Raw genomic sequence first — 11,601 nt, 5'->3', positions numbered from 1 at the left:
CCTCCATCCCCCGCCCCCAACGATCACCATCTGGCAAAAGTCAGTCGCGTGTCCCTCAATTTCAATCAAACGCGACGTACTCCAACACGCGCCAAAGGCAAATATTAGTTGCAGTTCCGGCGCAAGCCACGGTGGCTGGGCCTCTTTTCGCTGTCCAACTTTCTCGTGCCTCGCTGCCATGAATTCGACACGGCCAAGGCTGTCTAGGAATCCGTCTTTGCCGTCTGATAACGGCTGTGCCTGCAGGCAATGCAAGCGAGGAGAAGGAAGTCACCGGTCAAAGTCAAAAGATACACGCTTTGCATTCGTGCTTGCTCAAGAAGGAAGGACATTGGATTCATTGGTATGCAGGCTATGTAAAGAATGCCTTCTTGGGCCGCTTGTCACCACCGCTGATCTCTTTCCCACTGTTACCGTTCGATGGAGGCCTGCCGCGTTTCCTTTTCGCGGTGCTCGCTGACACTGGGTTCAAGAAGCTCTTTGACGGTCGTTCAGCTGTGTCATCATCGGATGACTTCACAATCTCCTTGATCGTCTGTCTTGACAAGCAGCCATCAATATGCTCGTTGAACGCTCGCTCATCAGCCTGCTGAGGTACAGAGCAGATGGGACATATCCACTGCTCTATAGCCGGTCGATCTGACTGTGCTCCTTCCTCACCCTTCGTACGTTCTTCTTCCAGAATAGATCTCCACGCGAAACCGTTGCCATATCGCCTATAGTCTGACGGCCCACCATCTGGGTTGTAGCTTAGAATCTCTTTACTGGCAGCGTCGACATCCTGCGACAGTCGCTCTAGTTCTGCTTCGTCATCCAAGCGCTCCTGCCTTGCTGCATCTTCGAACTCGTCGTCAGGCCAGATCTGCCAGCCGTCTTCGTCAACTTTGGCAGAATGAGCGTCGTCACTGGACGCTTCTCGCAAAACTCCAGACGTTGGCTGTCTTGCCCGCCCGAAGAAATCCACGTCACCTTTCTTCATGCTAACAAGATGAGTGCATCTGAGACCCATCAGGCGCAACTTCATGCCAGGCATCTCCTTTTCCAGCTTGGTGAACATCGGAAGACTGAAGTGATATAGGTCATCCGCCGTATAGACAGCTTTGGGTGGCTGCACCTGTCTGCTGAAGACCTCGTACGTGTGTAGTTTGATCTTCAACACCAAAGTTCGCCCCTTGAACTGCGTGCGCTGCAAGTCCTTTTCAAGCTCGTCTGCGGTCCATCGTAGCTTGTCTCGTAGTTCCTTGGGATCGCTCATGTCGTGGAAGGTGCTCTCAGTGCCTACACTTTTGCGTTCGAACTCTTCAGCTGGCCTGATGTCGGTTCTTCCCAGACCCAGATAGACACCCATGAGAAACTCGAAGGCTTTCTCACCGAAGAGTCGCTGCAGATAGTGTCGTTGCGGGTACAGGTCGCCGCATGTTTTGATGCCGATGGCGTCTAGTTCTCGCTCAAACACCCGGCCAACGCCGTTCACCTTACGGGTGGGCAGGTCTCGCATGAATGATAAGATGGTCGTCCGATCCGATAGAAGTCTGAACTGACCATTTGGCTTGTTCTTGTTACTGCATATCTTCGCAAGCTTCGCGTTCGCTGCTATTCCAGCTGATATCGTGACTTTACACTCCTCATAGACTTGCGCTCGCATCTGAGCGACTGCTTCTTCCGGATCCATATCGTGGTCCTTGCAGTACTGTGTGATGTTGAGGTACGCCTCGTCGATGCTGGAGGATTCAAACCGCGGATCGTACAGCTCCAGAATCGCCCGAACCTCCTTCGCTTTGGCCGTGTACTTTTCAAAGTTGAGTGGCAAGCGGATCAAATCCGGACACAGCTTCTGTGCAACAAAGCCAGCCATGCCGCTCCTGCACCCAAACTTTCGCGCGTGATAGTTGCATGTTGTGAGGACGCCCTGTCCGACAGCGAACGGCAAGTCTTTCAACTCCGGCCTGTCCAACTCTTCGACAGCCGCGTAGAATGCATCGCAATCCACATGGACTACCGCCTGGCTGAGGTCTCGGCCATACTCCAGCTCCGCGATGTACTCGTCTGCCTTCTTGAGTTCCTTCTTCAGCCCGCCTTGCTCCTCTACCCTCTGAAGCTCCCGCTTCTTGGCCAGGATGCGATTGATCTTGACCGTGAGGGTCTTGTCTTTCGTCTCCTCATTGTTGAAGAACTTGCTGCCCCTCGAAGCGTTGTAGATGACCTCGGAGACCTTCTTCTGATCCACGCCATCTTGGCCAGACTTCGTAAGAGACGGTCCCAAAAGAGAGTATTTCAAGGTGTGGTGCTGGCTGCCGGGTGGTGCACCATCTGCTATCACCGGTACGGTGACCATCTGTTCGTCGATTCCGCTCTCTTCCCCTGCCATCCCGTCATCTTGTCTTGGAAACAGAGTTCGTATTCGAGTGAGGTAGTAACTTGTAGCACGCTCGAGTCGCGACGGCACGTGACAGTCTCAAGACTTGCTCGGCCCGCTGCAGGTTAACAGGGATAGGCCTTCGGCGAGATGCATCATCTGTTTGAGGACGACAACAACAACCACCACTCAGTGGATACATTGACCGATCGATTACGCTGGGAATACTGTCGCTGCAAGAAGGAGGAGTGAAAGGGGACAGAATTATTGCGGAAGACTGAGCTTGGACAACAACATCAACAGCAGCGCATTACGACATTCACATGAAAGGCGACGACAGTAATCAGGCTGTCGTGACGACAACACTCTACTCTACCTCGAGATACTTGGTGGGCGGTGAATTACTGCAACAGCAACGACACCACACAGCTATGCGTGAACGATAACACCCATGTCGACTGAGCGATCGCTTAACACGAACCGTCCGCTGAAGCCATCTCTTGCCTCAAACCGTACCGCACGAACACCAAATGCGCCCCGAGTCGCCGCGACGAGCAATACGACCACATCTGCAAAAGCTCCGGCGGCAAGATCAATACCGACGTTGAGGTCAGAGCCGCCTACACCGAGGGTCAAGCAGACAAGCACCCCTGTCAACAATGCATTCTCGAACGGCAATGTCACACCTCGTTCGTCGGCGAGGTCTTCCAGAGTGGACAGTACGAACTCGTCGCCCACGCACACCGATACTACGCCGGGTGCTCAGCGGCCCAAGTCAGCATTTGTAGCTTCGCAGTCAGCGAACGGGAAGGGTGGTCTGGGGATGAGCTTGGGTGGCCAAAGCAAGACATTCGTTGGCAGACCGAAGAGCTTGGTCAGCGACAATGGCAGTAGTATGCGATCAGCTCCGCCTACAGTTCGATCGCCTGGGGATGGAGCACTGGATGATGAGCGCTTCTTTCACGCCAGCGATGCGCCGAAACAACAAGAGACAGCTCCGAAGAAGCCGGAGGCCAGAAAGCCAGCCGCCTTCTTCTACGCTGATGGCAAGAAAGAGCTAGACCAGCCGTCTCCAATGCTGTCCGCAGTATCAGAGCAAAGATCTACCGGCCCCTGGATCAGATCTGAGCTTGTGCCGAGCCCTCCTAAAAGCCCACCTATGCTTTCACCAGGACTCAGCAGTCTATCGAGCATATCGCCGTTCTTTGGACCTGCGCCGTCGCAAGGCTCGTCACAACGACCAGGTGCTCCAAAGGAGAACATCCACCTGTCGTATCGGAAAGGAGTATCGCAGATTTTTGGCTCAAAACCAGCTCCAAGCCCTCGCTCTACTGCCTCGAGTGCAGACATTGGACCCGTCACCCCTGGCTTGGAGCGCACAATAAGCCAAGAATCTGCATCTGGCTTCCTCCACCACCGAAAGTCACCGAGTCTCTCTTCAATAGAATCTGGCAACTCTGGCCCATCACGACGACGTTCCGCAACTACTGCAGACCCCGAGTTGAGCTCTTCGCCGCTCGTCAACGAGGTCAGAGCGGCGACTGTTCCACGTGTGGCGAAGCCTCCCAGCGAGCTACCTTCAATAGACACGTCGCTTGACCCTACAGGTGTACTATCACCGAACGCTCTTAGCCCCACCAAGGCCATCTCCGATTTTGCAGCAGATGCTCGAAGAGAACGCAAGGTCTTGGACCTGGAGATCTCAAACAGCTCGCTACTCGCCATCAATTCGAGTCTAGAACGGGAGGTGCGGCGGCAGAAGGCAGAGCTGAAACGCTTCCGGCGTCTGTCAAGAGCTGGCAGATTCTCGAAGGCACCAGGTGAAGGCGCCGCTGCCAGGGTCTCAGATGGCCTGTCAATTGTTGGAGAGGAAGATGAGAATGACGAGCAAATGTTCGGGCCGCCGTCGGGTCTTACAGAGCTGTACGATGATATCAGTGACGATGACGACCTAAGCCTCGCCAGCTCCAGCGAGCCTATGAGTCCGTCATCACGATCGACTCGCGAAAACAACCGGTTGGCGAGAGATGAGAGGCATCTGCAGGTGGATCTGGCGAAGCACAAAGAGCTGCTCGTGCAGAGCCAGGCGATGAACCAGAGCATCAAGCGGTGTACGTACGCTACGGAAGACATGATACGTGAAGGCAAGAAGGCGCTTGAGTATCATGTGCGCGTGTCGGACGTGAGGATGGGTGGCAGGGTGCTTAGTGTCCATCTAGACGGCGAGGAGCAGAGTCAGGAGATCGAGGTGGAAGACGTAAATCAAGATGACGATATCGACCACACGACCTTCCTCGCCGTCTGGGGCGGCGTCGGCAGACCTAGCTTCGAGAGCAGCGAAGGCGGTGACAGGGACTCCGGCATCGAAGTCGATCGACCGCCTCCGCAGAGGTCCTTACCGCTGCGGCAGAAGGCTGGGAACACGAACGATATGGGCAGGCCTCCTGGCAGCAATGGCTCGAATGTCACCGCAGGAGCAGCTTCTGTGGGCTCGTAGCACGGGAAGCGGATGTCGATACCTGAGCGGTGGAGACCTTGGACGAGTTTGAGGTCGCGGTAGGGAGGTGAGGGAGTCTAAGATGACAGGATTGATGGCAGTGCGGCTTTGAGCTTTTGGTTAGAGGCAAGATACCCCTTTCGTTTGTATGCTGTACGAGTAGACGTCAGCTTAATGCTGCGAATTACCACTTCAATGGTATATCAGTTCCATGTTATCTGTTGCATCGTGATTCGGTTGCACAGTTTTCGGAGTGATGAGAAGTCGTGTTGAATGGCAGGCTACGTACCTAGCAGAAGCAGTGGTAGTTAGGTTTTGCCTTCTCCGTAACACCATCACCTGCTATAAAGCCTCTTACTATGCGATGCTGCTCTTGCTGTCTTGGAGAACCATACTACCTGCGTATTGCTCCTCGCTTGTCATCCGCTGAATGATATTTCAACTAGAGGCGCTTGAGCAGCCGAGGCGACTTGACTTTGAACATGAGTTGACTTCAAGCAATGCATCACACCCGCACGACAATCCGACATGCCATCCCGCGATGCCCACATCCCATACTAAATCCAGACGATGCGATTGATGCCAGAACACAAAAGCATATCGACAGATACGCGGCTTTGAACAGAAGTTCTAGCAAGATCAACTTCCTACCCCAACCCTAAACAACAACAGCAACAGCAACGATGGGCAACAACCAAAGCCACCTCTCAGTCTACCGCGGGGCCTACCTCGCCGGCTGGCGCGCAGCAGGTCGAAGATCCATGGAGGCCGCCGCCTTCACCGTCATCCTATTTGCAGTACAAATCTGGAGGCGCGGACCACTCATCTTTCCCTCGCCACGCAAATCCATCCCCAAACTTAGCAACGAGGAGATCTCGCATCTCCCCTACCCACCTGACGCGTTGCCCGGAGCCCGGGATGTCTCAACCCCCTACGGCTCCATCAGGGTCTACGAATGGGGTCCCGAGGGTGGGCGGAAAGTGCTGTTTATCCACGGCATCAGTACGCCTTGCATCGCGTTCGCAGGCATGGCGAACCAACTCGTCGAGCAGCGAGGGTGTCGCGTGATGCTGTTCGATCTGTTCGGGCGCGGATATAGTGATGCGCCGAACCCCGAGGTGTACAGGCAGGATCTGGGGCTTTGGACTAGCCAGATCATGCTCGTGCTTTCGTCGTCGAAACTCAGCTGGACTGGGGGAGGGGAGAGGTTCTCGCTGGTTGGGTACAGTATGGGTGGAGGCATTGCTGGGAGCTTTACTTCCTACTTCCCGGAGCTGGTTGAAAGTCTGGTACTAATAGCTCCTGGGGGTTTGTTAAGGCCGAGCAGGATCAGCACGTCAAGCAAGCTATTATACAGTGGATGGTTACCAGGATGGATGATGAACTACTTCGTCGGCCGTCGGTTACGAGGCAGCAGTGGGGGCCATCCTGCCACAGGCGGCAAGGGAGAGTCTACTGCAAACCCGCCTGATGCAGCGGAATCAGAGGTTCCAGGCCACCCAGCCAACGCGAAAGACTCCGACGCAGCAATGATACCGGGCAGGCCTGGACTATCGATCGCGAAGGCCGTCGCGTGGGAGACCGACGAGCATGCCGGATTTTTACCGTCTTTCATATCGTCGATAAAGTATGCGCCGGTCTCCCGAGAGCATCAGCGCTGGAAACGGCTGGGGATGCGGTGTGAGGCGCGAAGAGCGTCTACCGAACCGGAGAAGATCTCAGGGCTGGAGGAGGGCAAGGTGCTTGTGTTGCTCGGGAAGCAGGACTCGGTCATTGTGGCAGATGAGACCGAGAAAGACGCAAAGGAGGCATTGGGGAAGGAGAATCTGAAGGTGGTGAGGTTGGAAGGTGGACATGATGTTCCCGTTGTGAATAGCAAGGGGTGTGTGGAGGCTATGCTTGAGTTCTGGGATGATAGTCCAGTGTAAATCAGGCCTGAAGGGTATGTACAAGGCTGCTAGATACAAGTAGGTACAAATAGATACAAGAGATGACTCCAGGAAAGCGAGGAACTGCGGAAGAGGGCCACCGGTCATATGTGCCATGCACTCTTTTCCTAGATCTAAATGCACTCGAGAAGGCCACATCACTCTCGTCGGCAGGGGTTTCTTGTTTGTGAGAAGATCCACCACATGACCTAATCTGACCTGGACATCTGGTCGGCCGCTTGAACATGTAGACATAGGGAATTTGTCCAGGGAGGCCTGTCGACAGTGAAGGCGGCCTGCTAATCTAGATCAGAGTGAGAGCCATGTAAGGGACCCTCTCACAAACGATGAGCGCCCGCTGACGACAGTGATGTGGCCTTTTTGGTCGAGTTCCTGTCATGGAGAAGACTGCCAGATATGCCCGTTTGGCCTCTTTCACTGTCAGTCAAACACAGAAGCCAAGTCACCAGATCAGAGCTTCGAAACGAAACCACTGTTGTCCATCTGCCGCAAGTTAGCCCACTGTCCAGTACGGCCAGAAGCACGAGCCAGACTCACCTTGACAAGGTACTCCTTACTAATTTCCTTCACGCTCGTCGTCCCCGCCAAACTCATACACAACCGTATCTCATCCGTCAACAACTTCAACATCAGCTCCACCCCCGCCTGTCCCTTATACGCCAACCCCCACAGCGCCGGCCTCCCCACCCAAACGAAATCCGCACCCAGCGCCAGCGCCTTGAAGACATCCGTCCCATGCCTGATCCCGCCATCCACATGCACGGGAATCTTCCCCTGCACGGCCTCCACAACCTCCGGCAGTGCATCAATCGTCGCCATCGCCCCGTTCAGTTGTCTTCCGCCGTGGTTCGAGACTACGATCCCATCGACCCCGTGATGCACCGCCAATAAAGCGTCTTCTCCAGTCGCGATGCCCTTGAGCCAGACCTCCATCTCCGGCCCGCACTCCTGCTTCAACCACCCAATGTCCCGCTCCCAGCACAACGTCGGGTTCGGCGCGTGCGAGTGGAACGTGATCGGCCCTGAGGGAGGAACTCGCCTGTTTCCTTCGGTGTAGCCTGCTCGTGAAGCTTTCCTCTGCATCTTGGGCCTCATCCCCTCCCTCTTCCCGCTATCGCCCTCCCCATCCACCGCCTCAGGCGGCACCGGACTCTCCTCCTCCGCGAAATTCTTCACCTTCAAATGCGACGGCAACTTGAACTGATTCCTAATCTCCATGTTCCTCCTTCCCAAGAACGGGGTATCCACCGTCAAGAACACCGCTTTAAACCCAGCTTTCTTCGCTCTTTGGATCAATTTCCGACTATGCTCCCGCTCCTCGAACAGATACAACTGCAGGACGTTCGGATTCCCCTCGCTCGCCTCCGCGACCTCCTCGAGACTCTGCGTAGCAAAGCTACTCAACCCCATCGCTACCTTCGCCTTCTTGCACGCGCGTGCTGTCCCTAGTTCCCCGTCGCTATGCGCAAGGCGCTGCATTGCCGTCGGTGCTACACCAAGCGGTACACTGTTTATATGGCCGAACAACGGCACAGAGGAGTCGATACGGCTGACATCTCGAAGCACGCGCGGGCGGATGCGGTATTTGGAGTAGGCGGTGGTGTTTTCGCGGAGCGTGGTGTTGGAGTCGGAGCCCTCGTTGTAGTAGTCGCGGGTTTGTTTGTCCATCATGGTGCGCGCGTGGGCTTCGAGCTCTTCGAGGGTGAGGCAGTTGAGGTCGTGTTCCGGGTGGACGGTGGCCATTTTGACTGTGATTCGAGGGGAGGCGGTGTTATACTGGTGTATTGATGCTGGTTGTGGATGTTATGGGAGAGGACGATGGGACGGCAAAGAAGCGCTCGATTGCAATGAGAGAGATGTAGATATACAGAAAAAACAACAATACCTTACTGATCAAATAAACAGCAATCAATGTTAAGTAGCTCTATGACGCCTGTAACGCGGAGAAGAGGCTCCGCGCGAATGGATGCTGTCAAAGATGGTTCGCCATTGCGTGTGGGGAACGGCCATGGGGAATAAGAACATATCACAAGCAACGACCTTTCTCAAAGCCACGGAGACGAGAAAACATACTGAACACACTGTTGATACACCCATCTATACCACAGCGCTATGAGAACATCGATGCGACCGCCATGCGATGCTTCCATCCCATATGCACAACCGCTGCGCAAGCAGCCGCCTCAATACCATATCCAGCCCTATCACTCTTCTCAAGAAGAGGCCATGCTCCCGCCAAACTCCACGCCTGATGCCGCTGAAAAAAACCCACGCCGCCGCCGCCATGTCTCCACCGTCCACCCGCCCGCCATGCCACCACATCCACTGTGCAGTGACGAAAAGGGTTAGTACTTACTCGGAGAAGAATGCGCTCACTTCGCTGGATCCTGAGCAGCAGCGGGTGCAGGAGCAGCGCCGCCGCGAGAACCACCGAAGCCGAAGATGCCGCTCGCTGGCTTTTGGTCGACTGGCTTTCTGTAGAACGCACAAACACGCGGTATCAGCATCATCAACACAAATAAGGGGATACTTGCCCATTAAGCAAACAGCTCGCACTCACCTAAGCCTGCCGAACCCCAGATCCAGATCGAGGATGATCTTCAACGCATTCCGACTCCTCACAAACGGCAACGGGGACTGGGCGCCCGGCAGCCCAGCACCCACTGGCGGAGTCGGCTCCTCCATCTTACTCTCGCCCGGCAACGGCAGCAGGTTCTGCAGCACCTCGTACCCGGCGAGCGTGAAACCGAACTGCGGCGACGAACGCAAGATCCGCGCCGGTCCACCCTTGAAGAACGCACGGAATCCCTCCTCGGCCCAGACCTTCTTCGCTGCGTCGCGGAGGCCGGTGTACTGCGTCTCGCCCTTGCGCGCTTCGACCTGGAGACGGGTCTTGATGACGTCGCAGGGAGTGGTGAGGTAGGCGGCGGGCATACCGGCGATGGCGCCCGCGGTGAGGAGCTGGATGACGCCGAGCTTCTTCGTTGGGGACTCGCCGAAGAAGTCGCGCTTCAGGTGGGAATAGGTTGGAAAGTAGATGGCGCTGAATGGCACGTCGCGGAGTAAGCAGGCTGAGGCGCCCTTGTAGAGTCCGGCGAGACCGAGGTTGCGCACAATCCACATGGCAGTGCGTTTGGTGAATTCTTCTCCTTCGCGAGAGGCGGCACGGGCGGCTTCACCTTGGATTTGTAAACGGATCTTGACGATCTCGAGCGGGTTGGTGAAGATGACTTGGCAGGCGCCGGCAGAGCCACCAGCGAGGATCTCGGCGCGCCAGTCGATGGCGCCAGTCTTGATGTCGGTGAATTTGCCGCGGACCAGGTCGTTTACAGTAAGCTTGATGGCCTTCTCTGGTGCGACACCGACGAGCTGGGGCAGCACACCGCCGTAGAGCCCACGCACGCCTTCGTTGCGGAGGACTTTCTGAAAGCAATCTATGCTGTTCTTGTAGAGGAGCTGTCCGACTCTTGCCTTGCGCTGGTTCTGCATGCGCGTCTTGACCAGGTCGATGGGGTAGACCATAAAAGCGCCGAATGCACCTGCGAGGGAACCAAGCGCGAAGTGGTGGGCGCTAACCAGCACATCGTGGATCCAGCTCTCAGACTCGGCGTGCGCTCTCTGTGCGTGGTTGGCGATGGCTTGCTGGGCGGATTGCTGGATGTTGACCTGAGCGTGCCAGGAGGCGTCTAGTACTCGCGCGAAGTCTGCCAGACCGAGGCGGCCGGAGGGCTGATCGAGAGATGTGAAGTGGAAGAGGATGTCCGCCTCCATAGGTGTGAATAGGGTGAAGCGGGTGATGCGCGCTGCTTCGTTGAGGAAGTCCACGCGCGTGATTTGGTCGTCGGGCGATTTGGCGATTGCGTTGCGCACTACGAGCTCGACCAGGTCCATCTCCCTAATGATGTTCAGGAAGGCACGCACGTTCGCATAGCTGATTTTGGACCCTGAGCTGATGTTGCACAGGGTAGGCAGGTTCTGGAGAACATGGTCGGACAACTTGTGCGATGCTGTCTCCATGATGATGCGCTGGAAGTCTTGCGGGTCGATGTAGCCGTCGCCGTTCTTGTCGTAAGCGAGGAACGCCTGGCGCACCCGCTCTCCCTGCAGACCGCGCAACATCTGCGTGAACTGTGGGTATGTCATGGCATGCCTGTTCTTCTTGCCGCCGACATACAGCTTGGCCCAGTCGCTATCCCAGTCAAAGGGCATGCCTGTCTTGTTCTGCGCGTACACCTCTTTAAACACATCAAAGTCCACCAACCCAGTCTCCGAGTCGGCGAAGAGGCGGAATGCTATCTCGTACTCTGCGTCGGGCTTCGCAAGCAGGTTGTTGAAAACGGTCCAGTCTTGTAGGTTGACGCGGCTCTCGCGACGGCGGTCGGCGATCTGGAACAGCACATTGTACTGGTCGCGCTTGATCTTGTGCTGTTTTGGTGTTGGCTTGGGTATCTCATCATCTTCGCAAAGCTAGGGGGCCGGGTAGGAAAAGGTGTAGAGCTAGAATCAGGCGTAAGTGAAGGGGTGTACTCACGTAGTCTTCCTCAACTGGCGCAATGGCGTCCACAAACTCTTTCTGGGTCATGTACTCCTCCCCTGTCTCTTCATCCTTGATGGCATGCTTGCTGAACTCGGCCCTGATCTGCTGGGAGGCAGGCGGCTCCGACTCGCTGCCGATCAAGCTCTCCTTCACACCTTCGGCGATGCTGGTGTCTTTGATCTTCTCTGCCGCCTGTTGCGCGACTTCGGTCACCTTTTCCGTTACGGAAGCCATGATGGCGAGCTTGTGACACTGCAGCTTT

General features: G+C 55.8%; 5 protein-coding genes across 5 annotated transcripts; 2 read left to right on the top strand and 3 right to left on the bottom strand.

The window, feature by feature from the left end:
* Positions 1-352: 352 nt before the first annotated feature.
* Positions 353-2,368, bottom strand: LTR77_003368 (uncharacterized protein; the record flags this gene model as incomplete). The annotated part of the gene is made up of 2 exons (XM_064800625.1): positions 353-1,491; positions 1,543-2,368. The coding sequence occupies 2 exons, from the start codon at positions 2,366-2,368 to the stop codon at positions 353-355; spliced, it is 1,965 nt and encodes a 654-aa protein (XP_064660576.1).
* Positions 2,369-2,807: 439 nt separating this feature from the next.
* LTR77_003367 (uncharacterized protein) lies at positions 2,808-4,853 on the top strand (the record flags this gene model as incomplete). The annotated part of the gene is made up of 1 exon (XM_064800624.1): positions 2,808-4,853. One exon carries the CDS (start codon positions 2,808-2,810, stop codon positions 4,851-4,853), a length of 2,046 nt encoding a protein of 681 aa, XP_064660575.1.
* A 683-nt stretch (positions 4,854-5,536) lies between these two features.
* LTR77_003366 (uncharacterized protein) lies at positions 5,537-6,781 on the top strand (the record flags this gene model as incomplete). Its single annotated transcript, XM_064800623.1, has 1 exon — positions 5,537-6,781. One exon carries the CDS (start codon positions 5,537-5,539, stop codon positions 6,779-6,781), a length of 1,245 nt encoding a protein of 414 aa, XP_064660574.1.
* Positions 6,782-7,252: 471 nt separating this feature from the next.
* On the bottom strand, positions 7,253-8,545 carry LTR77_003365 (uncharacterized protein; the record flags this gene model as incomplete). The annotated part of the gene is made up of 2 exons (XM_064800622.1): positions 7,253-7,285; positions 7,340-8,545. The coding sequence occupies 2 exons, from the start codon at positions 8,543-8,545 to the stop codon at positions 7,253-7,255; spliced, it is 1,239 nt and encodes a 412-aa protein (XP_064660573.1).
* Positions 8,546-9,174: 629 nt separating this feature from the next.
* AGC1 (mitochondrial aspartate-glutamate transporter agc1) lies at positions 9,175-11,573 on the bottom strand (the record flags this gene model as incomplete). Its single annotated transcript, XM_064800621.1, has 3 exons — positions 9,175-9,277; positions 9,363-11,269; positions 11,334-11,573. 3 exons carry the CDS (start codon positions 11,571-11,573, stop codon positions 9,175-9,177), a joined length of 2,250 nt encoding a protein of 749 aa, XP_064660572.1.
* Positions 11,574-11,601: the final 28 nt, after the last annotated feature.

The sequence above is a fragment of the Saxophila tyrrhenica genome (genome assembly GCF_035928015.1).
Source record: "Saxophila tyrrhenica strain CCFEE 5935 chromosome Unknown scaffold_5, whole genome shotgun sequence".
Lineage (NCBI taxonomy): Eukaryota > Fungi > Ascomycota > Dothideomycetes > Mycosphaerellales > Extremaceae > Saxophila > Saxophila tyrrhenica.
Note: the sequence above shows the minus strand (reverse complement) of the source record. Positions and strands in the feature narration are given on the sequence as shown.